This window comes from Vigna umbellata, chromosome 5, assembly GCF_029865625.1.
Source record: "Vigna umbellata cultivar VRB3 chromosome 5, Vumbellata_1.0, whole genome shotgun sequence".
Taxonomy (NCBI): Eukaryota; Viridiplantae; Streptophyta; class Magnoliopsida; order Fabales; family Fabaceae; genus Vigna; species Vigna umbellata.
In genome coordinates, this window is record NC_142169.1 from 35,875,922 (window position 1) to 35,902,196 (window position 26,275).

A 26,275-nucleotide genomic window follows, 5' to 3' on the forward strand; every position below is an offset into this window, starting at 1 on the left:
CTTGTGATATTACAAATACTTTTTTTCTTTCCTCACTCAAAAGTAATCTCATTGGTTATGACATGTGAATATGACGTTCTTTCAACCTGTTTACATTATAAATTTAGTGTATTTGTGTTAGAAATTACTCTCATGTTGAGAATATCTACTTGATATATTTTTTTTATTTAAATTAGTTTTTACGAATTTTTTCAGTTTTAAAAATACCTTTCAATTTTAAAAATGAATTATCATTTATATTTACATTTTACACTATATGTAAAGTATATTAATAAAATAAAATAACAAATTCTTCTATATAAAATTATCTCTGATAACCCTCGTATTTCCAAAACTCTTAGAAATCTCAACATTTCACAATGCTTACGAATAACCCTTACTGTTAGAGGATGGTGTTTTTCTAATAATGAAAGTATTTAATATGTTTTTTAAATCATATTCTGGAAATTCTAGAAAGCTTACTTCGGAACCAAAACAAGTCATTATCAAAATTATGGGGTCCTGGAAGAAAAAACCTCAATTTCTTCCCCTCTAACTTATGCGTCTTGTTAAACGAAGTGTGCACATCTATTGAGATTGTCTAGGAAAAAAAAAGAGAAACCGGACAGTTTATTCCTGCACCTTCATAAACTTCTTCCCGTACTGTCATAATAAAATTTCATTTTTACTGAATTGTACAATGCAAAATTCATTTTTGAAAGGAAAGAATGATTTTTGGAGTGTGCAACTGAGAGGTAAGAAATAGCTTTTGGATTCTGAGATTCATTGCCGAAAGCCAAAATTTACTTCCAGCATGTACAAATGACCATCAAAGAAAAAACACGAGTAATGCTAACATTCAACGAAAATTCCATAAAACACACCGTATCCTGTGCAGTGATATATAACTTTTAAGAGAGGCACTTCAAATTTGGTCTAAATGGTACAGAGGCCAACCAGGCAAGAGCACACAAGAATTGTTCAAATCAAGAGAGCTGGGTCCACTAGGCTCCTACCATTATTGAAGGTCAGAGGAATTGAATGGCCAAATGTATGCTTCTAACCCTTGGAAGCAGAGAGGTTATTCATTAAAGAGTTGAATAACTTTAAAAAGAAAAGTTTTCTTGAAAGAATCAATACAAATAATCCGTGTATCTGTTTATTTTAACAGTGCACACTCTGTAGCAGAAAAAGCCCTCTGCATTATGCTCTAGGATCCCCACCAAGTTCTGAAATGGAGTACGCCATGATATCTACTTGAAAAAATCAGTATAAAATTATCTTGTGTATTTGTGTATTTTAACGGTGTTCTCCCAGTATAGCAGCAAAAACCCTCTGCATTTCCACTCTAGGATCCTCAGCAAGTCCTAAACTTGTACGCCAGGCAATATGTTCATCAGGTCTAACTAAAATGGCCCCTCTGCTCGTCATGTTACACATATCCCACCAATTTGAAGTTGATGACTGAGCTTCAACAACATCTGCATAATTCTTCCAAGGTGATAATGCAGCTTCACTTCCTTTCTCAAGTCCTTCAACAGAATCGGTAGACCAAAAAATACACACTTTGAGAGAAATTTCTTGTTCCTCAGCCACCTTGAATGCTTCACGAGCTAGATGATAAGATTCCTCCACAGGTGCGATGATGAGAACGAATTCAACTTTATCCACTGACACAAGATCCAGTGTAGAAATAGTCTCCTACAAAACATCCTTACACTTTAAGAAAAGAAGAAACTTGGCGTTTTAATCAGTAAACACCCACTAGCTAAATCTGAATAAGTATAAAATGAAAATGCAAAATTTTCAGGGAGGAAAAAATTGTTTATTAAAGGCGAATAGTCATGATGAATAGTCATGGATTATATATGTATACAGTGCCACAAACCTCACATAATGGGTTTACTTTCACAAACATATGAGGCAGTCTTGATCCTGGCTGCGCTGAAGGGGTGTAGTCCCTCCGACGCCCTGTTAGTACTTCTGGAGGACTCTCAATGTCATTACTCTCTGGCACAAGTGCTCCTTGTAGGTACCTAAGTTCAGCAGCTGAGTTATACGTCCCTCAAATAATTGATTCTCTAATAATAATATTGGTCCAACTGACCAATATGAACAAAACCTTATTAATAAATAAACTGATAGAGTTAGAGGAATATGTGAATGGAGATACATAGCTCAATAATACAAAATGTGGATAACTAATTATTCACAATGATACCTAAAACCAAGATCTTCAGCAGGGAACTGAAGCTGAAGGCTTTTTCCTTCTTCAAATATATGTTTTAGCTTAGCCAACCTTGAGGATCCAAGAGGGTTACTTTCATTTAGGACAAATTCTGAGAGCTGTGCACGACCTATACCAAATATTCCATCCAAAGCTACCTTCTGCAGCCCGGTTGGTAAGATGGAACCAATCCCATTAACAATAAATTGATGCACTGCAATTAAATAAGGACAATTTCAGTTGATTAGCAATTGAAAGTGTTGAGCATCGTTCTCTGTAAGATTAACCTATCGATGATGAAGAAAACAACAGAAATCATTTCATACGCTGATTATAAGTACCTGTATTTGCAATAGTTGGATCAAGACCAAGTGCAGCAGGAACAGACATGGCAGCTTTATAGTTTTCTAGACTTAATCTTGTATTGAATAAAGCAATCTGGAAATAATAGACAGCAATAAATTTCAATCAGTTTATCTAACATCAATATCTATACACATTCAAAAGATGTAACAGGAGATAAAAGTACTACCGGTTTACGTTCAATTTCGTAGGTATTTAGCATTGAAGTTGGGGCAATACCCTTAATCACAGAAGCAATTTTCCAGGCAAGATTATGGGCATCCTGAATGCCTGTATTCATTCCTGGCATATCACATCAATATTATATGTCAAATTGCTTCATCTAAACTGCATCAACAAAGAGGAATTTAAATCCTAAAGCTGACACTTTGGAGAGGATTGTTTGTACCAAACCATCAGCCCCTGTGCCACGAGTGCAGACTCTTGTGTACCCAGAAATAGAACAGACAATCAGTCTTGGCTTTAAGATCTTCTAAAACCACTTGTTATGGTTAACCACATGTTTGCGAGTGTACTTTATTTAGTAACTTTGAAAATAAAATGCAGAACTGCTGCTCCAATTTTGTTTTGAAACAAACATTATAATAAAATACCCACATACTGACTTTAAAGAAGTACCTATCATCTGGTAAATTCATCCTATGTACATAGATATGTTTTAGCTATGTTGAAGCCCCAATAGCACACATCTAAGTAGTATTCACTTGAGACACTAGATATTTACAGCATGTTCATTATTCAACATTTCAATTATTGATTTCCTTTTCCATATTGGATGGGATTCCTCTCCTTTTCGTTAGGGTCTTTGAGGTTGGAGGAGTTTGTATGGTAAAGAGAAGAGTTAATTTTTCATTTCTAAATTTAGAGAATTGTTAAATATTTATAACAAAAATAAGGTATGTTTAGAAGGGCCCATGAAAATATCTAATTTTGAAGACATTGTGAAATATGGAAAAATGGCAATGCCATGCCCATAAAAAGAAATTCTTAGAATTTGAACTTAGAGTCTAACTTTATTTCACAAAACCAGTTTGGAAGATGAGAATTATCCAAGCCTTATAATACCATTTAAGCCATATCTCTATCCTTTTAAGCCCAAGGCATAAGGAAGGTGTTGGAAAGTTGCCTTAATTGTGGTCACTCCTACCTGGCCTCTACAACTAGACATATGACTAAAATAGAGCTTACAAGGCATGAATAGTTATCACCTTATAAAGCAGTTCTGTACTTTTATGGTTTTGAGTTAAGCCATAAGCCTAAATTCAAAGAAAAAGATACAAGCAAGTTCTGCAAATGAAACATGGATTTGTCTCTTGAAGTGACACTATCATGCTCCCAAGAAAAAAGAGAGTAAAAGTTCAGATTCTGCCCTACTTTGCATGGATCAAAAGTAATATTAATACATATTACTTTTACTTATACCATTAGACATCTACTATCCACAATGAAGATAAAGCAACTAACCAAATCCACCAGCAGGAGGAAATCGATGAGCGGCATCACCGGCGAGTAATATTCGGCTACCTCTACATATAAACCTCTCGGCAACTTCAGCATGCATGATCCATGGTTTTATATCTATTATATCTACATCTCCAAACTCTTGACCAACAAGTTTGCCGATCAATTTCTCACATGCCTACTATAAATCAAATTTACTTACATAAATGTCTTATGCTTAATCATATAAAAATGAATGAATAATATCATGCATGTTTGTTTTTTACTTTATATGCATACTACAACATATTTCTATCCTCCCACAAATTCTAAATTTTAATGTCAACACAGAAATTTTATCTATTATATTATGACAAATTTATTGAATAAAGGGTATAAACCATCTTTGATGGGTGAATGATACCTTTGAACTGAAATCCTCAAATGTTTGCTGAGGTGGATAAAAGGGTATCTGCAATCATATAATTTGATTCACAAAAAATCAGTTGAAACCAATACAGTGACATTTTTCCAATTACAATAAAGCATATCATACTCATATGGCACAATATGGATGGATCTTAGTGAAGGCAGATGGAAGATTGGGAATGGATCTAACATAAAGGTTTGGGCTGAACCATGGGTCAGGATGAACAGCAGTATACATAAGTCATTTTTGAGATGGATTCCAAAATGGTGGTGGACAAAGTGTCTGGTAGTATAGCTGATTCTTCATAACTTGGAGCAGTTGTTCTTCAGTGTAAGTACTTATCTCCCAACATTGAAGCTATGGAGTTTAGTTTGTAAAGAGCCATGCAAATGTTGTGCCCCATTCTTTAGCTTGGGTGGCAATAAGTTATGCAAGGCTCAACATTCATCATCACACTCTTGTGTTTACATTTTGATGATTAATATAAGGTGTACAGATTCTGTCAGAAATAAAGCATAATATACCTGTAATACAAATTCCCCTTGCCTGAGATCATGAGCAACAAGGACCCCGATAGCTTCAGTGTTGAAGATAAAAAAAAGCATACCAGGATTTTCCTCGAGCAAAAACTGGCCAAGGTCTCTGCTAAAGAAATGGACACTGACTAGCTTTTGCAAGTCCTTCTCACCTCTCATTTCTATTCCTACAAGCTTTCTTACAGTACTACCTGCACCATCTGTGCCAATAAGGATGTTACAGTGAATATTCTGTTCTACACGCTTCCCCTTAATGACAGAAGATGCAGTTACTGTTATAAAATCATCACTGGCATCAATAGATACACACTCGTGGCCCATCATTATTTTCTGTTCACAAGACTGTTCATTCCCTTCCAAGCTTTCAGGTGTACATATTTGAAAGCCTACATTTTCAAGTTGCTTGAGTAGTAACATATTTAGCTTGTACTGTGAGAAGTGTGCAACAGAGACTGGGCTGAGAACATGCTCAAGATCTGATAGCAAGTACAAGATATATGAATATTCTAAAGCTCAATATTGACCAAAATGAACAAATCATGTAGTCTGTTTGTTGATATACCGCATATTTTGAATGCTATGCATAAACATTGTCAAAATTATACTGAAAATATATATCTCCCTATTGCTATGAGACCAGAAATCGACTCTCATAAACTATGGAATAGCACCTTGAGGTTGAATGTGATCTACAGATCCAAGAATTGAACCAGAGAGGGAAGTACAATATATAAATTTCCTCCATAAATCTACTGGTGGTTGAGACCTTTGGATCTCTTCAACAAAGCCATCAATTTTGCGGAATATCTAAAATTGCAACACTGATCAAAGTAAATCACAATGCTCTTTTGGAAATAAAATAATTTATCAGAGAATTTTTTAACCTCCATGGATCGATTGTTGATAAAGTGTGCTTGAGGATGTTTAGAAAATGCCTTGTTTCTCTCCAAAACTGTGCAATTAATACCTATAATGAAAAAGCGATACAAATGTCATGAGCAAATATCAGCTTGAATTAAAGCATAGGAGTAATTCTATAAACAGAGGATTAACATTTATTGAAGCTAATTGTCAAACCTACTATTAATATCTTAAGTAAATAAGTAGTCGATACTACTATCACAAACAAACATGTAGTATTTCATGTAAGCAATTAGATAACATATATACAATGCACGGAAATTGCATAATTTTTGAAAACTCAAGAATCAAATCTGCCATTAAAATTTTATAAGGACCAAAACTGCACATTCATAAGACTACAGGGACCAAAAGTGGATTTAAACGAAAAATATATACGAACAAGAACAGTTTCCTAACACGCACTTTAATGTCAGATTTACCACAATAGAATCCAAAACATGCAGTTGGTATCAATCAATAGGAATGCCTTTACCATTTAGAGTCTACCTAATTTTGTGAGAAGAATAGAGAGAACAAGACCCACAGGTCCAGCGCCGATGATCAGAACTGGATGCACCGCATCATTGCCATTGGGAACTCCCTCCTTTGAGAATCCTCTGCTTTGCATATGCTGAAGTGCGTAAAGTCTAATTCGAGTTTTATCCCTAAAGGGGTAACCATACCGTCTTATGAACCTTAGAAACCCCATGACACTGCAATTTAAAAGCCGGTCTTAATTGTTCTCCAAGAACAACAAGACTGAAGGCTTAAAAGTAATCTGGATAAAAGAAGAGCAGAAGAATCATGAACAAGCTAAAGTAAAAACCTCACTACCATCACAGGCTATCATCATAACAATCAGGACATTAAAAGAAACAGTTCATGTCATTATTCGAATCACGAGGGTACTTGTAACAGCCCTGAAAATGAAAGTTAAAAACTGTTGAGCGACCACAGTTTCCAATGAAACATTGTCAACACACAACACTCAGACCTTCTATGATTCAGACATTATATCAAACATGTTGTGGGAGCTATAGAGCCAAGCAATTTGACTACCTCACTCCTTTCTCAGAAGACCACGTGTTTACCCCATTTCGGTTTTCGCTGTTTGGAAATTTGAGAAGGTAACCAAAATGTAGAGTAAAGTTGATAACATAGTTTTCCAAACTTGTTTAATAGTTTTCTGACATTTTTTAACAAAAAAATCTGTTAAATTTTACAATAATTAGTTAAAAGTTAAACGAGTAACAATTTATGATTGAATGAATAAAAGTAACCAGATATGTAGGACAATAAAACCTTTTTGTATTTTTGTTTTGAAATGGCATTTTTAGTTATTCATTTGGGGATTTGTTAAGAAAGTGTAATAACAAAATTTAGAATTATGGTAAGGAGTGTCTTATTAATACATTTTTTTTTCTTTTAAAAGTGAACACCTTTAGTTAATAAGATTTACATTAAGTTGATTTAATAATCAATTTTTAAAATAAAATTACATGTTATTAACTTTTAGAAAAGCGATCAATGTATTTTAATGCATTATTATTATTATTTAATTTTATTTCTTGTTTCTTAAATCTCCAATTTCTTTCTTATACTAGTTTTCTTCTTTTTTTTTTAAATGGTGATAAAATAGGTTTTGACTTACGAACTAATTTATTGACCTATCAAAATTTGGTAAGTCTATTAAATTATCAAAATTTAGTAAACTTATTGACTTATCAAAATTTAGTAAGTTTATTGACTTATCCAAATTTGATAAGTCGGATTAGTATTTTTAATCTATCAATTTATTTTGATACATTTTTCTTAATCAGTTCTACTTAATTTGTTAAACTGGTGGGATAAAGACAAGGTAAGAATGGGATGCTAGCCAACTTTTATAAATTAAAAATTAACATATAAAAAATAGTTTAAAAGATAATTTGTTTTGCATTGTATTATTTAAATAATACAAATATATAATGATATTGTAAATTAATCCATTAACATCTACAAATTCAGTTATAATTTAACATTTAAAAAATTAATTAATTAATTAAAAATATAAAACATGTTTATATGATTTGACCTGTTTTTAATATATATATATATATATATATATATATATATATATATATATATATATATATATATATATATATATATATAGGTAAAGACGTGGAAATTGGAGAAAGGCAACCACATGTTATAGGTTGCCCATCAAATGTTATTGAATTGATTGTAAAAGTTCAAGCAATTGTTTCTGCACCTCACAATAAAATACTGAAATACTCTTCATTGAACCGTTACTGCAAAGGAAGAAGAATGGAAAAATACTAAAAGAAATCATTTCAAAAAGTTATTTCCAAAAGATTTAATGTGTTTGGAAATATGCATTCGGGAAATTTGTTTTAGAAATCTATTCTGAAAAACGTGTTCCAAAATCTATTTCACGAGTTCCAGGAATTTTGTTATGAAAATGTTATTTCAGAAACTCTGGAAATCTAGTTCCGGACAGCCTACTCCGGAATTAATAATCTGAAAGACAATTTTATATGGATAAAATTGTCATTTTCCAAAGTTGATGAGATGTGGGAGAGAAAGTGATGGAGTGCAGGAAGAAATTGTCTTTTAAGATTTTCTACCCAATTCTAGAATATGATATTTTAACAACTTTTTAAGAAATATTACATTTGATTCGTTCGTATATTTAAAATCATATTCTATCCCATTCATTTAAAATCATATAGATTGTTGTAAAAAAGTTGTCAAAAGAACGTTATTAAAGAAACATTTTTCTATCCCATTTATTGAGTATCAAACCAGGTTAAAACTGATAAAAAATGACTATCCCTATCAAGTATACATAGAAGTTTATGTATTTAGTAAAACACAAACTAAATATAATAAAATTTTATTAAAATTTTCCAAGGCTGATTACTTTACACTTATTAACTTATCTTTCTATCTTAGATAAATTCTTCTAAATTTATGAAAAAAATCATTTTGTGGACCCGATTGTTACTAAGATTAAAATAATTCTATATCGCTTAAAAATTAAGATTAAAATAATTTAAATATTTTTTTCTATCTTCTAAGATAATTTTTAAAGAAAAAATAAATATAAATTATTTTAAAATAAATTGAAACAAACCAATAAAATAATAACACATAATCTATTATTAAAAAATTGTCAACTTATCATAGTCAGATTTTAAAAATAAAACTTTGATAAGACCTTAATTTATACAATTACAACAGCAGGAGCAACGAAAACAAATTATTATCACAGATCTTTTCGCCTGTCGAAAAATACAACTAAAAACAGTAATTTGATCTTATATAACCTGATTAGCAAGCTTGATGCTTAATAGGACACAAACTTCGATCATAAATTACTTATAAAATGAAATATAGTCTAGTAGTAGGATGCACTCATGCAACTGTGGAAGAAGGGGAAAAAAATTATTGATTTTGAATATCTATCAGCATGATAATGTTCATGCTTATTCAATGTTTCTTTCAATAAAATTGTGTATTGCAGACGCAGTTTGAATTCAAAAGAGGAAGTAATTTCTAGAAAGAGGAACAGTTTTGGCTGCGGTGCAGGTGAGAACCTCCCCATCTGCTGTAACTGTGTATGTTTCGGGATCCACAGTGATATGTGGAAGAGCATTATTCAGTTTCATGTCTAGCTTGGTGAGCTTCCTTACATTTTCCACAGCTTCCACCCTCTTTTTAAGCCCATACGAAGCTTTTACCCCATTGGCCAAAGCTACCTGCGCGTGACAGAACATGTGATGTGAATTTTGAAGAGAAACAAACATATGCATGCTGTTTATGCACGAGTCCATGAAAGAGAGACATGCCTTGTTCACAAAAGCAATGGAGTGTGCACTACCAGCCTTGCCAAATGCACCGAACATAGGTCTCATAAACACCTACAACAGTTTGTTTCCTAGTTTAGTTCAAGAACTTCTATTTATAGATTGATAAAATTAACTTTTTTATAACGTTATAGAAGTGTGATTTAACGAAGTTTGACATACAGTTGGTAATTGTACATATAGTCATATTACCGGTTCAGGTGTTGGAATGCTTGCATTTGGGTCACCCATGTTAGAATATGCAATCGCACCACCTTTGATCACCATTTCTGGTTTTGCTCCAAAAAATGACGGCTTCCATAATACAAGATCAGCTAACTTTCCCACCTGCAAAACTGGACCTAAATGAGGGGGGCAAGATGATACTGCTATTATAAGGACCAGGTTTATAGCAGCCAATTTGATATGACAATTGATGTAAACAATTATGAGGACAAAAAAAAAAAAGAGGAGTGTAGTATTTAGATCCACAATAGAAAGCAATATAGGTGACTCAATCTGAATTCCAGAAAGTAGAATTGCAGTAGGGAACATTTATACTCCAATATTTCCATGTTATAACTCACTGTTGAAGTATTGTGAAATTAGCATTATTAATGCAGCTTTGTTCAAATATGGAGAGAACTACGTATCAGAAACAAAAAGTTAGTTGCTGGGAGTCCAGGCCTAGATGGATGAAGTGTTTGATTCACTTAGTCTTGATTATGAGCCCATTAATCCATCTAGGCCCGGATTCCCGCTGCATTAGTAATGCTAATTTTTTTTCCGTAGCTTTCGTAGGTAACTGAGTACTGATAGCTGTTGTTCACAGGAAAGATGAACTTCTAGTTATCAGTTTTCTTGGAAAATTCATGTTCAAATAGACAAAGCACCATGCATTCAAACATCATACCTCAACTGAACCAACATATTGCGAGAAACCATTTGCTATAGCTGGGTTTATAGTGTACTTTGCAATATAACGTTTGATCCGAACGTTGTCGTTCTGTTCACCAGGTTGCAGTAGTCCTCTATGTGACTTCATCTTATCTGCAGTTTGCCAAGTTCTGCATATCACCTAAGCAAGAAAATGATTCAACAATATAATCCTCACTCCCGGTGATAACAAAAATAGTTTATCTATTTTTATGAATATTCTATAAAAAGTAAATAAAAAGACAACTGCGAACATTCGGGGGTGTCATATTAACAACTGTAAGAAACGAGTGCATTGTTCCACAGACACTTTCTGCACAAAACAATAACAGAGACCTGAAAACAAATTGAGAGAACTTTCACTCGTTTTCTGGATTCAATTTGATGACACCATGAATCATTCTATTTCCTTTTTCATAATTAATGAGCACAACTAAGTGTTGTACATATAGGCTAGCTTTAGTTAAGGAAGGACCTCTCCAATTCGACCCATAGCCTGTGAATCAGAAGATATAATGCTAATTGCCCCCATATCATGCAAAATATCTTCAGCAGCAATTGTTTCAGCCCTTATTCTTGAATCTGCAAAAGCTACATCTTCTGGAATATCGTTATCAAGATGATGGCAGACCATCTGTACATCATGAGTGTAAATTAAGGAATGAATAGCACAAGATATGCACTATTAGTTCTGTGATTTAGTTCATACCAACATATCATGATGCTCATCTATGGTATTAGACGTATAAGGGCGTGTGGGATTTGTCGAAGAGGGCAGGACATTCTTCACACCACATACTTTTATGATATCTGGAGCATGGCCACCACCTGCACCTTCACTGTCCAATAAAATATTGGAGGAAAGTCCAGAATCAGCCAACTTAGACTGGAAAACACATCCAAATTCAGAGAATGAATGGTAGAAGGGGAAGAGAAAATTCCTAGTCTATTTACATCAGATGTTAGCAAAAATATAATAAACCACGATCACCTTGAATACCACACAGAATCGGAAAGAAGAGCCGGTGATTAAAAAAAGACAATGAGCAGCAATATGCAAATGCATACTAGGACACCTATTGATGCAGGCCTTCTATTGTGGAAAAAAAAAAAGGTTTAACCTATCGCCTATTACAGAAAAGACTCGATGTTTCCAAGGTCGATATGCTCCTTTTCTCTGTGTTAATACTTCTATGTAATGAATTTTACAAATAAAGTTAAGGTGGATATTTTTTCCTCAGCAGCTGTTACAAACAGTACTTAACAAATAACAGCCATGCTATGCCAGTGCTTTATTAAATATCCTTAAGTTAACACATACCTGTGATAAGCATGAATGGTTCTTCCTTTAAATGCAGCAATCGTATGTTCGACAAAACCAGATTCATTTAAGGTGTCAGTATGTATGTTAACCTGTTATAATACAGGTTCACGATGAAAGTCATCAAAAAATAACACAATTGAATAAGTAAGCCAGAGAAAGTTGTGCCTGGATATCATATTGTTCTGCAACAGACAAACAATTGTCTATTGCAGCCGGTGTAGTTCCCCAATCCTCATGCAGCTTCAGTCCCATAGCTCCAGCGCTGATTATCTCATGCAGTTCATCAGGTTTGGCACTATTCCCCTGAATCAATAAATGGAGGATTTAATTGACTTCAGTCATATATCAAAGTTTTCTAGAGGCCCAGTACCCAAAGTTAAGCAAAAAAAAAAGGAAAAAAACTAGACAAACAAAAACTCAGAACAAGCATTATATATGAATAAATGGGAAAGAAAAATAACAGACTTTTCCAGTGAAACCAAAGTTTAAAGGCATGTCATCTGTCGATTGTAGCATCATTTTCATCTGATTTGGGGCTGGTGTACAAGTTGTAGCACGTGTTCCCTCAGCAGGTCCTGTTCCTCCTCCCACTAATGTTGTGATACCTATAAACAATGCAGAAAAGGACTGAATAAAATCCAAAAGAACAGGTTGCATCAAGAAGGATGTTTGTAAAATAAGTAATTTGGTTACTGAAGTTTTAATGCATAAAAATATAGCATAATCACAACCAAATTGTCTCCAACAACTTCCAAAATTTCCATTCATATGCTAGTCATGCATGCAGCATACTACATGCATTAAATGTTTACAAATACATGAAATGCACACTCTTAGAATAAATTGCTTCAAGTTTTGAAACTTACCACTCGTTACGGCTTCATTTACTAACTGGGGGCATATAAAATGAACATGACAGTCTATAGCCCCAGCTGTCAAAATCAAGCCCTCTCCAGCAATAACTTCAGTATTAGCCTAGATATGAGGGGTGTATTTGTAAGTGGTATCACAATAATGAGGTAGGAATTCAGCTCATTGCCTATGATATCTAGAAGGGAACTTACCCCAATTATCATATTCTGAGATACATCATTCATAATGTGTGGATTTCCTGCTTTTCCAATTGAGAAAATCAATCCATTTTTAATACCGATATCTGCTTTGATAATTCCGGTATAATCAATGATCACCGCATTTGTTATAACAGTATCCAAGGAATCCTTAGGGAAATGACCACATGATTGACCCATTCCATCTCTTATGACTTTGCCACCTCCAAAAACACATTCATCACCATAGAGAGCAAAATCTTTTTCAATTTCAGCAAACAAGTCGGTATCACCAAGACGAATTTTGTCACCACTTGTAGGGCCATACTTGTTGGCATATTCCTCTCGAAGTATGACTGTAGTTAATGAATAGTCTTCTCCAGTAATACCTTCCCTGAGAAGTTCATATTTGTGGTGAGAAATCTTCTCAGACATGGAATTGTAACACATCTAAGAGAAGTTATATAATAATCACTTCAAAAAGAAAATCTTAAACCTAGCATTTTCCTCTTCAACATGTTTAAATCCCCTCGCGGTCACAGCCTCCATGGCTGCAATGCAATTGGAATCATTAACTTGACCATCAGCAATGTTATTACCTCCTCTGATGATTTTGCTACCTCCAATGCTGACAAGTACAACACTTTTACATTCCCCTGGCTAAAAGATTAAAATGTTTTTCAATTAATCATTTGTAATATAATAAATGAATTAGTTCAACTAATGAACATGCGTAGCCTGTCCACATGATATTGACAATGGACAAAAATAGATTATAATGCAAAAACTCAATGAACTAGACATTATATATTACTGTGGTAAATTTGAAAACTGACATCAACAAAGTAGAATTTCACCTCAAAGCGTGTGGCATTCCCAGCAGCTATGTTGAGGCGCATGCCATATGCTTTCCTTCGATCAAAGATCAAGTCAGGATTTACTTCAATAAAATGATAGTGGCTTCCAACCTGAAATTTTCAGAAGTATTATGAAATGGTTGCTATTTTAACTTATTTTTATGTAGGAAAAGGAATCAGCTAGTAGATTAGCTGGGATATTTAAAACAATTATTTACACTCATTGACTTTGTTATATCATGTGTGGGAAGCCTATCACACTGAATTCAGAAACAACGGCACTCCATGTAAATAGAGCATAATCCAACCATTTTTATATGGAAAAAATGAATTAATCATTTTAAAGCAAAAGAAGAAAAAAATGATAAGGTGCTAGGTGCAACACATAGGCAAACACCTGAATTGGCCTGTTTCCTTTGTTGACAACTCTGAGAATTATTGCACGTCTTCCAGGGTTAAGAATCAGATTTTCACCTCTAAATATTATTTGTCCTGGAATTCTATGATCTTCTTCGTTCTCTGTAAACTTGTCCAGTGAAGGTACTGTAAACAGTTTCCACCCATAAGAGAAATATACAAATGTTAGTAGAGGCTTCAATTTAAAATTTGTGCTTCTGTATGTCAACTTCAAAAATTCTGAAACCACATGGTAGAAGATTGCAAAATTTCAATCTGAACATTATTTCATCATGGATAAACGATAAATAAAATATATACTGTAACTGTAAGTCGTGTCGATTGAACAAAAACACAATAATGAGAATTTAGTTACAGAATAGCATTTTTAGAGATGGAAGCACTTGGTAGAGATATGCATTAAGATTTTAAGGTAGTTTCTTCACAAACATTTTTAAAAGAAGAAAAATAAAAAGGTAACCAATCTTCTCTAGTAACTTATCCAAAAATCGATGTACATAAGCTGCTTTTAAAACTTAATTTATTTTACCTTCTTAGCCTAGAAGTATTTTCAGGAAAGTTGATCCAAATAAGTTTGAAATCATCTACTTTTTTACAACAAAGTAGAGACATACCTGGAAGAAAAGAACCAAATAATGCTAGTTCAAGGTTTCCATTCTCGGAAGCGATCGGGTCATGAATGGTGACTAACTTAGTTCCATCACGAAAGGTGGCTTCAACCTACATTGAATTTTACTTAAAAACATTATGGCAATAACATGTGGCAAATTCTTTCATTCTGAGCATGGGTGAGACAGTAATTTATAGCAAAAATTGAGCTATATCCTTTTCAAGATTTAAGATCCAAAATAGAGGTTAAAGGGGCCATAAAAGAGTTTTTTTGAAAATGAAAAATTATTTTAAAGTTATTCTTCGCACGAAACGTTGAAGACCTCTTATAGTAACAAATTGAATGATTATCTAACTTCATGCAATATGCACAAAGCCATTTGGGAAAGTGATTTGTATGGTATAACTACATTGCCATAATCATAAATACCTGAACACTTTCCACGAGATGTCGAACAGCTGGAAGAACTTGTTTCCTGTTAAAGTATGAGATAAGTTTAGAGGTCTGTTCTAAAATAAAGAACTGTTCCCCGTTTCTTTTCTAGGGTACAAACAGCATTATATCAATTTAAAGGGAAAAAACTATAATCCAGAAAGTGCAAAACAAAAATAAAACACCAGAAAGTGAAAATTAACACAATACCTTCCCAGAAGTTCTCTCCCAATGGACATTAACTGTGCAACAGACTTCTCCCCATCACGCACAAATTCCAAAATCTATGCAACAAAAAGGATAGTAACATAAAAAAAAATTAAAATAATTTCTAAAGGATTTACAGGAAATAGAAAAAAGATAAACTGCTTAACAGATAACCCATATTGTAACATGGAATTAAAAACACAGAAGAAGAAGAATTAAAAGGGTTGAAAATTTACACCAAAGAGGAACAGAAGCAAACCTGTGTTGCTATGAGAGCCACGGTTTCAACATAATTGAGTCTTAAACCACGAGCAAGACGCTTCTGTGCAAGGTAGCCAGCATTGTGAAGGTCTAGTTTCTCGATCTCCCTTGGACTTAGTTTCATTTTTCAGTCTAAGCAAGGAACAGAAGGAAACAGAGAAATAAAATCAGCAAAATTCACTTGTTCAGGAATGCTGATTACAATAGAAACTCGAAGAAACAAACATGTTTGAGGATAAGAACAGTACAAGGTTTATGGTTCTTACGCCGACTTCAAAGTGTAAAACATTACAGTACTACTGTGATCAACAAATTTTTTGTTTGTTTGACGAGGAAGGAGGATAATATATTATTTGCCATGTTTTGTGCGACGTGACCTGGAGAATCTGAAGACATAAAAGTAAATTTTCTTTTGAAATGACACTGCTTCACCTCTTTCGAAGTTAACTTTTTAGGCATTAAAAATAGGATTAGCGAATCAGCAACTGCCAATAGTTGGTGGGTTATATAATAAGTGCACAGATCTTGTTGGTGGGGTTTCTCGGGTGTATAAGTGTAATTTTGTTTTCATTTTATTTTTTAATAATAAATATTTAACCGCGGTTATCACTTACTTTATATGTCTCCTTGCTTTTTTTTCACTTAAAATATGATGACAAAAATCTAGTATAATTATAATATATTATAATATTATATAAGAAAAAAGAAAATATTAGGGATGTTATAATATGAGAAAAAAATATTTTATTACATATGTTTGTTTTGTTGACTTGTAATTGTTAGTTAATCATTTAATATAGTTAATTCTTTGTTTCTTTTTTCTTTTTTGTTACATGTCTATGGAAAAGTAATTTAATTTTTTTATCCATGATTTATATTGAAAGTATTATTTTTTTATATAATTACTTGATCATTTAACATAAATTTTTAATTATTTGAATATTTAATATATTTTACTTTTATTTCATAATAGGTTTAATGTCTCAATAGGTCCCTATTTTTGTTCAGGATTTGAAATAGGTCCCTTTATTTTTTAGCGTCTTAATTGGGTCCTTATTTTTGTTAATTTGATGCAAATAAATCCTTTCCGTCAATTTCATCGACGTTAATGAATGTGTGACGTGGCCTGAGGACAGTATTGACACGGTGTAAGGCCACGTCACACATTCATTAACGCCGTTTGATGAAATTGACGGAAAGGATTTATTTGCATCAAATTAACAAAAATAAGGACCTAATTGAGACGCCAAAAAATAAAGGGACCTATTTCAAATTCTGAACAAAAATAGGGACCTATTGAGACATTAAACCTTCATAATATAATATTATTTAAATCAATTTAATTAATTTGATTTTGATAATTGAATTTGTAATACTATGTCTAACATACATGTTTTGTTCCAAAATAATAACAATTTGACACAAGTGAAATATTTTAACTTTTTACTATTAAAATACACAATATATTAATATTTACTTCAAGATTGAAACAATTTCAATATATTTAAAATTAATAAACAATTCTTACGTAAAATCAAATCTTTTGATTACATCACATTCACATCCATATCATATTTTTTTATTGAAATTTAAGTTTCCAACTTCCTTATTTTTAACAAGAAAGTTAAATTTTAATCAATAATTTTAATATATCTATATACTATTAGATTAATAAACATTCATTAACCACGTACAAAATTCCTATTTTCATAACTCCAGAGAAACCAAGTATAGAAAATGTTAAAGAGAAAGTTACTCTAAAACAAAATTTGATCAAAGAGAGTTACTATATTCTCCAGCAATATTTCTATAATGGACTTTGAATGAATAAATTCTTCAAAAATCTATAAAGAAGACACAAAAAATATAAAACAAAGTTTTTTAAAAAAATGATGATTTTTTTTCAAAATGAAATTTTAATTAGTTAATTTTTTCTATTTATTAATTTTACACTTAAATAATAAAATACTCTTTCCGTACATGATTTATTAAATTAATTTAATTAGATAAATTCCTATTTCTTTTGTATTTTGAAATTCACTTCCTTTACACTAAAACATTTAGAGAGAAAAAAATATTTTCTATCATTTTTCACTAATAACATGGCATTCCATCATATGTTTAAAGCTGAAGTGGATATACATTTAGAACACAGAAATACATCTACAACCTTCTCCAAGTTTTCTTTTAGCCATTGTTCCTTCAAACCTCAGGAGCTCTTCTACCAGAAATGGCTTCTCTAGTTACTAATTGAATCCCCCTTACCCACAAATCAGCCATTTCAACCCCTCCTTCACACACAAAATGTACCTCTTTATCTTTTGTAGTAACAACATGGAACAATCCTGGTTCCTCGACATCAAACTTCCTCCTACGATTCCATCGAAATTTCACACTAGGCCCAACCTCAGCCTCTTTACAAATCACATTTCTCTTACTTGATTTTCCCCAACGTAAGATTCCAGCAGCACCAATCATCTGTAGTAACTTACCATGAGGTGAACCTTTGCCACACTTTGTATGCTTCTTCACACGATGTCCACCCAAGACCAGTTTTCTAGCTAGCTCATCCAAAATCACACGTTCAGCATCATTTCCTGCACCATTTTCTCTGGAAAGTGAAAGGGCTGTCTCATGTCTCTCATTCTGAATATCACATTCAGCTCCATATGAGATCAAAAGCTCACACATTTCACCACGGCACCCTCTTGCTGCTAACATCAAAGGGGTATATCCTTCACCATCAAAAGCATTTACTTCATAACCCTCTTTTAGTAGTTTGTGAACAATGCTTATGTCTCCGTAGCAAGCTGCACGGTGGAGAGGGTTTGCCTCAATTGAACCATCGCCTCCTCCTTTAAGTGCATATTCAAGCATCACCTTGTGGAACGCTTCACTGTTTTGGCTCACATCAACGAGGTTAAGTGCTGTCAAACCATATTTGTTTTTAAGCCTAGTCACGTCAGCTCCTGCATAAAGAAGCAACTTCAAAGCCTCCACGTTACCCACTACAGCAGCTATCATAGCAGCAGAAAATCCATTTGCATTTTGCTCATTCAGATTGATGTTCCCATTTTCAATGAGTTTCTTCATACCCTCCATGTCATTTGCACGAGTTACAAATAACAATGCGCAGAATCTAGCGGCATTGCTTGATTTAACAACCTTCCCTGCTCTGATTACATCCAATATCACTTTCTGGTAGACTTTAGTCCACTGAACAAAGTTTGCAATTGAAGTTGCACATTGATCAGATGAATTTACCATTCCCAAATCAGCACCTGCTGATGCTAGGACCCCAAGGCACTTCTCATGTTTGTGCCTTGTGCAGATCATCAGTGCTGTATCTCCACATTTTGTCTGGGAATCCAAGTTACAACCACTATTGATCAGGCACTGAAGAATGTTGCATGATCCAACCCGTGCAGCAATGTGAATAGGCCGTTCATTGGTTTCTTCAGTGGTTTGCACAGTCACTTCTGTATCAGCACCATTGTTTAGAAGAATATTTACAGCTCTTTCGTTGTTACAGGTGATAGCATGGTGCAAGAGACTCCTCCCAATGTGTAAGCTATTAGGTGAGAGATGGCAGAGCAGCATATGCAATATAGCACCAGTGGACTCAAAATACTCAACGGCACACCAGGTGATTGGATAGGCCTCAGCTAGTCCAACACCTACACGAAATTCTTCTCCTGTATCTGTGTCCCAGGACCAAGCCCCCAGTTTGACCTTCATGTCAAGCCTTACTCCAACCTGTTTCCAAAAGTATAAATTATCATACAATAGAAAATAAGTGTACTTGATGCCAAAATATGACCAACACAATTAGATTTGTATAAATATCAGTAGACTATATGATTAATTGAACCAATTGCAGAACCGTCATAATATCCCATATGGTAGCAATAAAAGGTGATGCTTAATTATGCCCTTTTCATTTTCATATGACAGAGCAATTCGGTAAAATTGCCAGTAATGAATACATTTTGATCATACAAGGGTCTCTCAACCCATTTCAAAGTTAACAGACATCAAACATGGATGAAGTTTTCTCACATTGTAACGACACAACCAATATTAAAAATAAAAAAGACTTGCTAATGAACACCATTATTGCTTTCAGAACCAGACATGTTTTTTCCATGTGAAGGTTACTTATGCAAGTCAGAGAAGCCCACCTGCAACAGTAATCTAACAACATCAATCTGCCTGCTGACCACAGCAGCAAATAATGCATTGCAATCAACATTAGCATGAAGAAATGGCTTTGAAGATTGAAGCAAAGTCCTATCAATTGCATTGGCATCCACTCCATGCTGCCAACATATAGAACAGTGTCATTCAATAATCAAATATAATACTTTGCATACATGAGGAGCTACATTACCACATCCACTATTCAAAAAAGAACACACTACACAATCTGTATTATTATCAAGCAAAATGGTGTTACCTTGATGAGTACATCAACAACCTCAACGAAGCCTCTGCAACAGGCAGAGACAAGGGCATGAACTGCAACCTGAGGACGAATCATGTTGGATTGCATGAGTAATTCAACAAATCTGGCCCTGCCCAAATAGCTTGCTTCCATTAGAGCCTCCTCGCATGCAAGTTGTGATGCCCCAGCATTGATGAGGACCTCCAACACTTTTAGATGCCCTTCTCTCACTGACGCTGTTGTGGCATAGCCCCGGAACATTCTCATATTTACATTAGCTCCAACATTCTATCACATGAAAACATCAAAACTAAGTTTATTACAAATGACATAACAAAACTTAAACCGTGTCTCTTCTTGTTTCATCCACATAAAAAATATCTACCACGTGAGCTACATGAATAAAATACTTTCTATTATCACTAGTTTCATTTGCTTATCAGGTTTCTAGAAGGAGATTGAACACTCTGAGATGAAACATCTCGTTCCCATTCTGCTTCCTCCAATCTCTATCTCTCGGTGCACCATTCTATTCCATACAGTGCTGATAAGATCTAATTTAAGGGGACAAGAAAAGACTTCAAACTGCATCATCACTAACCAAGATGTCATGGACTGACATAAAAACTATAAGATACAATTTACTATTAAACAGATGACACCACAACTAATATTTTAGAACTTTTCTATGATCAGTGTGTACAAATATTTCAGAGTTCAAAAGCAAATTTATGGAAAATAAATAGACAAATTAATGATATTGTTCCTACATCGCCCTTAGAGTAATGCCAGATAAGATGTAGGACATATATTGATGAATATCTCATGACAACATTTCAATATGTTTTGGTTCAAAAAGTGTAAATGGAGTTTAGCGTTAGATAACAAGATCAAATTTGAGAGCTGACCAGTTATCCGAAAGAACAAGGATGAAAGATACTCCCAAAGTAGATAAAAAAATGTCAAAATCAACCCAACCCACAGTTTGGATGTGCAAGCTAAATCAAACTATACGCATCACAAATCAGCTTAGTTTTGCATGTCTTTAACAAAATTAATGACATTTTGTACAAAAGTTTTAATTTTACTAACCTAATTAAAGTTTCATGCGCAAATTTTACATTTGACATCGCAAATGGCTCCTTCTACTTTGAAATTTTGTGAAAAGCATATTCAACGGGGCGACTCTATGCACTAACACACTAATAGGGCAAAAGAATTTACTCTAAAATTAATACGAATAATAAATTCATTAACTTTTACCATAATTATCTCTAAAAGTATACTAATCATATTATTTTAGTAACTAAATAGTACAAAATTCTCTTCATGCACGATATCAAAAAAACTAAATTTGGATATCCAGACCCTACGGAATAGTCACATGACTCCATGTGACTACAAAAATTAAGAAATGAGGGGAGAATTATATATACATATATAAAATTAAACATACCTTTTAAGTTTTAACTTAAAATAAACTAAGATAAATTAGGTGAACAGTATATTTTTTGAGCCTCATTGAGGAGTGAATGATTAACCGCCAAAGGGTTTCTTCTTTTACTTTTTTTTCAACACATGCAAGAAAACGATTGGTTACTTTCTTATCTAACTTGATTAGTGGAAGCCGAAATTCACTTTAAGAAATTAAATATAATTCTAGTTTCGGGTAAACTTTTTACTTTGGGAATCTGAAAAAAAAAATTATCATCTAACTATTGAATGCAGTTTTCATCCCAATAAAATAGTATATTTTTATTTTATTTTCTTATAAAAAAAAGTCAACTTAAATTAAATCTGAAATATATATTTTTTTCTTTTTAACATTTATATGCAATTAAATAAATAATAAAATTTAGGAACGTCACGTGATACTGCAAACGCTACTTTGTGTTACCTGGCATTGAGATTTTGTTCAGCACAAAAGTTAACGAGAAAAACATTATAATAAAAAAAGAAAACCTATTTGGTTTTAGTTCATAATTTCACAAAGAAAATCCAAAAGCTTTTCTAACAAAAAAAAATCAAAAAATAAAATTATCTATACTCCTTAATTTGGTTTAATTCTTCAATTTCACAAACTCTCGTGGCTTGAAAATGAATTGGTTTTCAAAAATTGAAAAACTGGTAAATCAATCAAACGGAAAGAAAACGAAAACAAATATCGAGCATTAGCACTCCCAATCACACATAACGCAAAAGCAGGCACAGAAGTATCAACAAAAACAATAGCGAATATTTGCAAATAACAAAAGAATAAAAGTTCGCCACGATTCCAGAATCGCGTTTCGAGAAAACAAAACAAAACAAAAGGACTGTCAGAACACCTTCATTTGGTTCTGTCGAATGCTTCGACGTCGTTTTAAGAAACAAATCACAACAAAACACAATGAAAACAGCATTGAGAGGCGTTACCAGAAGCTTCCGAAGAAGTGTCAAATTCCCTGTGTGCGCGGCCAGGAACAGAGCGGTGAGCTCGGTCTTGAACTCCTCGTACACCGAGTTAACTCGGTGAGGCGACTCGTCCTGCAGCACGATCTCCGTCGTTTTGAACTTAAACGACACCGTTCCGACGAAGTTAACGTCGACAGAGGGATTGTCGACAAAGTCAAAAGCAGAGTCGGTGTCGCCATAATAAGCCGCTTCTACGAGACGCTGCGAAAGCTCCGTTTCGTAGTCCACGGGAAAAACCTGTCTCCGAAGGCCCGAACCAGAATTCGCCAGCACCATCATTTCTTTGTTCTTTTCCTCGAAACCTACGAATTTTGGTGCTTTGTTTTGTAAATGAATGTTGTAACTCGCTGTAACCAGGTGCAGAGCAGGGACTGCATGTTTTTATATGCAAGAAACGTTTCGTTTTACTTTTAGGGAACTCAGTTTCACCATCTGAATAAATAAATTAATTTTTTATTTAAATAAATAAAGTACAGCTTGGGTTTTGGCTCGGTGTGGTTAAAATATTTTGACGTAGTTATGCAAGATTATTTGGTAATTGGTTGTTGGAGCTACAATTACGTGAGATTGGTATACCGGTTTTACTCATTGTGGAGGGTAATCAGAACTTTAAAAAAATTATTATTATTATTAATTAACGTAGTTTTTATATATATGTATGTATGTATATATTGTTGCGCTTAATGTTTTGGTGAAATTTAATTGTTATTTTAACAAATTAATAATGTATTAATTTTGTCTAGAACTATCTTAATTCATTAAGAGTAAATAATTAATCAGAGAAATTAACTGCATTTCTTAATACATGTATCAACATTTTAAATATGATATAAATAAAGTGGAATAGAAGGTATATGGATGTGTATACTGCTGATAAAATAATTATATAACGAACGATTTTTTCCTTTATCATTTTGCATGATTAATTTTTTTTTCATTACTTTATTTATTATTTCGTGATTTGATTGTTTTGAATTTATTTCAAGCTATATACTATATTTTTAATGGATAATAATACTTTGATAACATTTTTTTGACAACATTTTGATATCATCTGTGTTATTTTGTAATTGATCCATATGTTTATGATTATTATTATTGATTGTGGAATAATTTTGGACCAATCACAGAATGACACGTAAATGATGTTAAAATATTGTCAAATAAATGTTGTCAAAGTATCATTATCCATTTTTAATCAATGATTTTTCTTACTATCTTTTCAATTAAGTTTATTATTAATAATCTATGTTCTACAGGATATATATATATATATATATATATATATATATATATATATATATATGTTTTTGTCCTTTAGTAATAAAAGTTAAAGTTTCGATTTGATATTTTATGTTGGTATTTAGTAAAAATATTTACTATATTATTAAAGTCAAATTTTGATTCTCAATAAAAAAACATAAATTACATTTATAAAATAGTGTTTAAGTTTTTTCTATAAACTTATTATGAAAGATAAAATTTTATTTAATTGAAATAAGTGTAATGAGTTTACATATTCATGGATATTAATAAATAAGAGTATCAGTTTAAAATTATTATTGAAGTAGTTGTAGATATAGACATTTCTTAAAAAGATGTGCATGTAGAAGTGAATTTTACCATAATCCAAACAAGATTATTCCTAATAATATAAACGATGGGGATCTGAGCTTTAATTTTTTTATTTAAAAGCTTCATTAAATTGCACATATGTATTTTCTTACAAACAATAAGCAGTTAAAGTTACTATTAATGATATGCTAAACCTTATTCATTCATATTTTATGAATCCAAAAAAACAATAAAATATTTATTATTTTCCTTTTCAGTGATCATCTTTCTTTCTTATAAATTTAACCATTTCAGAACTATATCATATTCTCTTCATTTTTCTTTTATTTATTACATATTTTTTTTACATCAATTAGAAAGTGATTAATGTATTGAGACTAACATCATCTTGTGTTAAACTACATAGACGATATTATGTATATAATATCGAAATTAAAAACTAGTAAATTACTAAATTTTTAATGAGTTGCATACTCCTATTAAGGTAAAATATTCATCAGGAAAAAATAAATTGACATTTTCAACTATATTATTTATTTATTATATACTTATTATTCATATAATATTTTTAAAACAGTTAAAGAAGAAGAGAAATATCACCATAATAAGATCTACGAAGGTCTCAATCACATCAAAAGAAAAGACACAGTATCGTAAAACCATATCAGCTCTTGTAAACATATTTCATCACATGAGATGTCATGTCACCTTTATTTATATAATTAATATTTTGTTTTTTTATGGGAATTTTTCAATTTTCTAAATTTACCTTCTATTTTTTCTATCCAACATACGTACTCTTAATTAACACGGGTTAGCACATGGAAAAGAATAACAAAAAGTATTTTTTTTAAATCAATAAAAAGGGAGAGTGAATAATTATTTTGATGAAAAACTTTATTTGAGTAGTATCATGTTATATAAACAATTCAAATTGTATTTGTAGTATTTCTTTACGTAATAAATGTAAAGATTTTTTTCTTTTAAAGCAAAATATAAAATTCTTTTTACACACATATACTTAAGATTCTTTTTATTTGCTATAGTTCGCCTAAATTTCTTTTGTTTACTAAACTAGTTCATAAATACGATATTTTTCTTTTTATGAGTCAATTCTGTCTCACATTTCAACTTTTTCTTTTTCTACGTATAAATTTTAAAATTGTCCAAAGGTTCTTCTAGTGTGAATTCAACACAACATTTGAATCATTAATATATATTTGGCATTGATTTTTTCTAGAATTAATTATTACCTTTTGAACAATTTTTTTTCTTCTTCTTAAAAGTGTTTATTTTATTATATTATATTATAATATATTTTTTTATCGAAAATAACTATCTTATAAGCATAAAGTCAAGACAAAATAAAATAGTTTTTACTACCATATGATAAAAAGTCATCATTAAGGTCTCTATTTTTTTTCACTATAAAAATCAACCATTTTTTGAACAATTATTCTCAACTAAAAGATGGCGTAAATTTCTTTTAACCTATTTAGTTTATATTTTAATAAGTAATTTTTTTAATATTGAGATGATAAAAAAGATAAATAGATAGGTGAAAGGAGACAAGGAAGGTGGATGTTTTTCCAATGCGAAGCATTTTTCAACGTATGATAGCACCATTTTACCATCATCATCATCCTAACCGGATTTAGCCTGCACTTATTTTCTAACAATGCACGAGTAAATCAAATAATAAAACCCATTTAAGCTTTTGACAGTGTCATTATTATTTTTTTAATCTTTCGTACAGTGATTCTGACAGTGATTAACAAATAATCTATCCACGTGGCCACCAAAGTTTTGCCAATGCCACTTCACCCTTATTTTATATATAAATTATGTTTGTATTACTTTGTTCTGTTAACATTAATTTTAGGTATTCTTTGGATTTTTATACCATAATTATTTTTAACTAGTAGAAACTCATGGGTTTTTCTTTTGTGCATGTATTTTTTATTTTTTACTGTAAGTATA

The 26,275-nt window shown here is 32.3% G+C and overlaps 3 protein-coding genes across 9 annotated transcripts; all 3 read right to left on the reverse strand.

Annotated features, from left to right (window-relative positions):
* Positions 1-810: 810 nt before the first annotated feature.
* Positions 811-7,067, reverse strand: EMB2421 (FAD/NAD(P)-binding oxidoreductase family protein). Of its 4 annotated transcripts, none has more exons than XM_088116743.1 (12): positions 6,938-7,066; positions 6,386-6,656; positions 5,860-5,942; positions 5,647-5,782; positions 4,964-5,451; positions 4,434-4,481; positions 4,034-4,208; positions 2,739-2,851; positions 2,548-2,644; positions 2,201-2,420; positions 1,868-2,015; positions 811-1,680 (listed from the first exon to the last, which is right to left on the reverse strand). In XM_088116743.1, exons 2-12 carry the CDS (start codon positions 6,585-6,587, stop codon positions 1,279-1,281), a joined length of 2,112 nt encoding a protein of 703 aa, XP_087972869.1. In that variant the 5' UTR covers positions 6,588-6,656; positions 6,938-7,066; the 3' UTR covers positions 811-1,278. The 4 variants fall into 4 exon arrangements, with proteins under 4 accessions (XP_087972869.1, XP_087972871.1, XP_087972870.1 ...); XM_088116745.1 differs by having other exon boundaries at positions 6,873-7,012; XM_088116746.1 differs by having other exon boundaries at positions 1,540-1,680; positions 1,873-2,015; positions 6,938-7,067.
* Positions 7,068-9,307: 2,240 nt separating this feature from the next.
* On the reverse strand, positions 9,308-16,271 carry URE (urease). 4 transcript variants are annotated; one of them, XM_088091596.1, is made up of 19 exons: positions 16,071-16,270; positions 15,821-15,954; positions 15,565-15,638; positions 15,352-15,397; positions 14,927-15,032; positions 14,293-14,438; positions 13,896-14,006; positions 13,535-13,698; positions 13,054-13,432; positions 12,856-12,964; positions 12,455-12,594; positions 12,155-12,292; positions 11,987-12,078; positions 11,375-11,504; positions 11,141-11,299; positions 10,643-10,807; positions 9,943-10,077; positions 9,729-9,804; positions 9,308-9,638 (listed from the first exon to the last, which is right to left on the reverse strand). In XM_088091596.1, exons 2-19 carry the CDS (start codon positions 15,944-15,946, stop codon positions 9,421-9,423), a joined length of 2,514 nt encoding a protein of 837 aa, XP_087947722.1. In that variant the 5' UTR covers positions 15,947-15,954; positions 16,071-16,270; the 3' UTR covers positions 9,308-9,420. The 4 variants fall into 4 exon arrangements, with proteins under 4 accessions (XP_087947722.1, XP_087947721.1, XP_087947720.1 ...); XM_088091595.1 differs by having other exon boundaries at positions 9,308-9,642; positions 9,733-9,804; positions 16,071-16,269; XM_088091594.1 differs by having other exon boundaries at positions 9,308-9,804; positions 16,089-16,271.
* A 1,610-nt stretch (positions 16,272-17,881) lies between these two features.
* LOC124820683 (ankyrin) lies at positions 17,882-23,127 on the reverse strand. The gene is made up of 4 exons (XM_047292429.2): positions 22,682-23,127; positions 20,279-20,554; positions 20,004-20,141; positions 17,882-19,578 (listed from the first exon to the last, which is right to left on the reverse strand). Exons 1-4 carry the CDS (start codon positions 22,997-22,999, stop codon positions 18,025-18,027), a joined length of 2,286 nt encoding a protein of 761 aa, XP_047148385.2. The 5' UTR covers positions 23,000-23,127; the 3' UTR covers positions 17,882-18,024.
* Between the last annotated feature and the right edge of the window lie 3,148 nt (positions 23,128-26,275).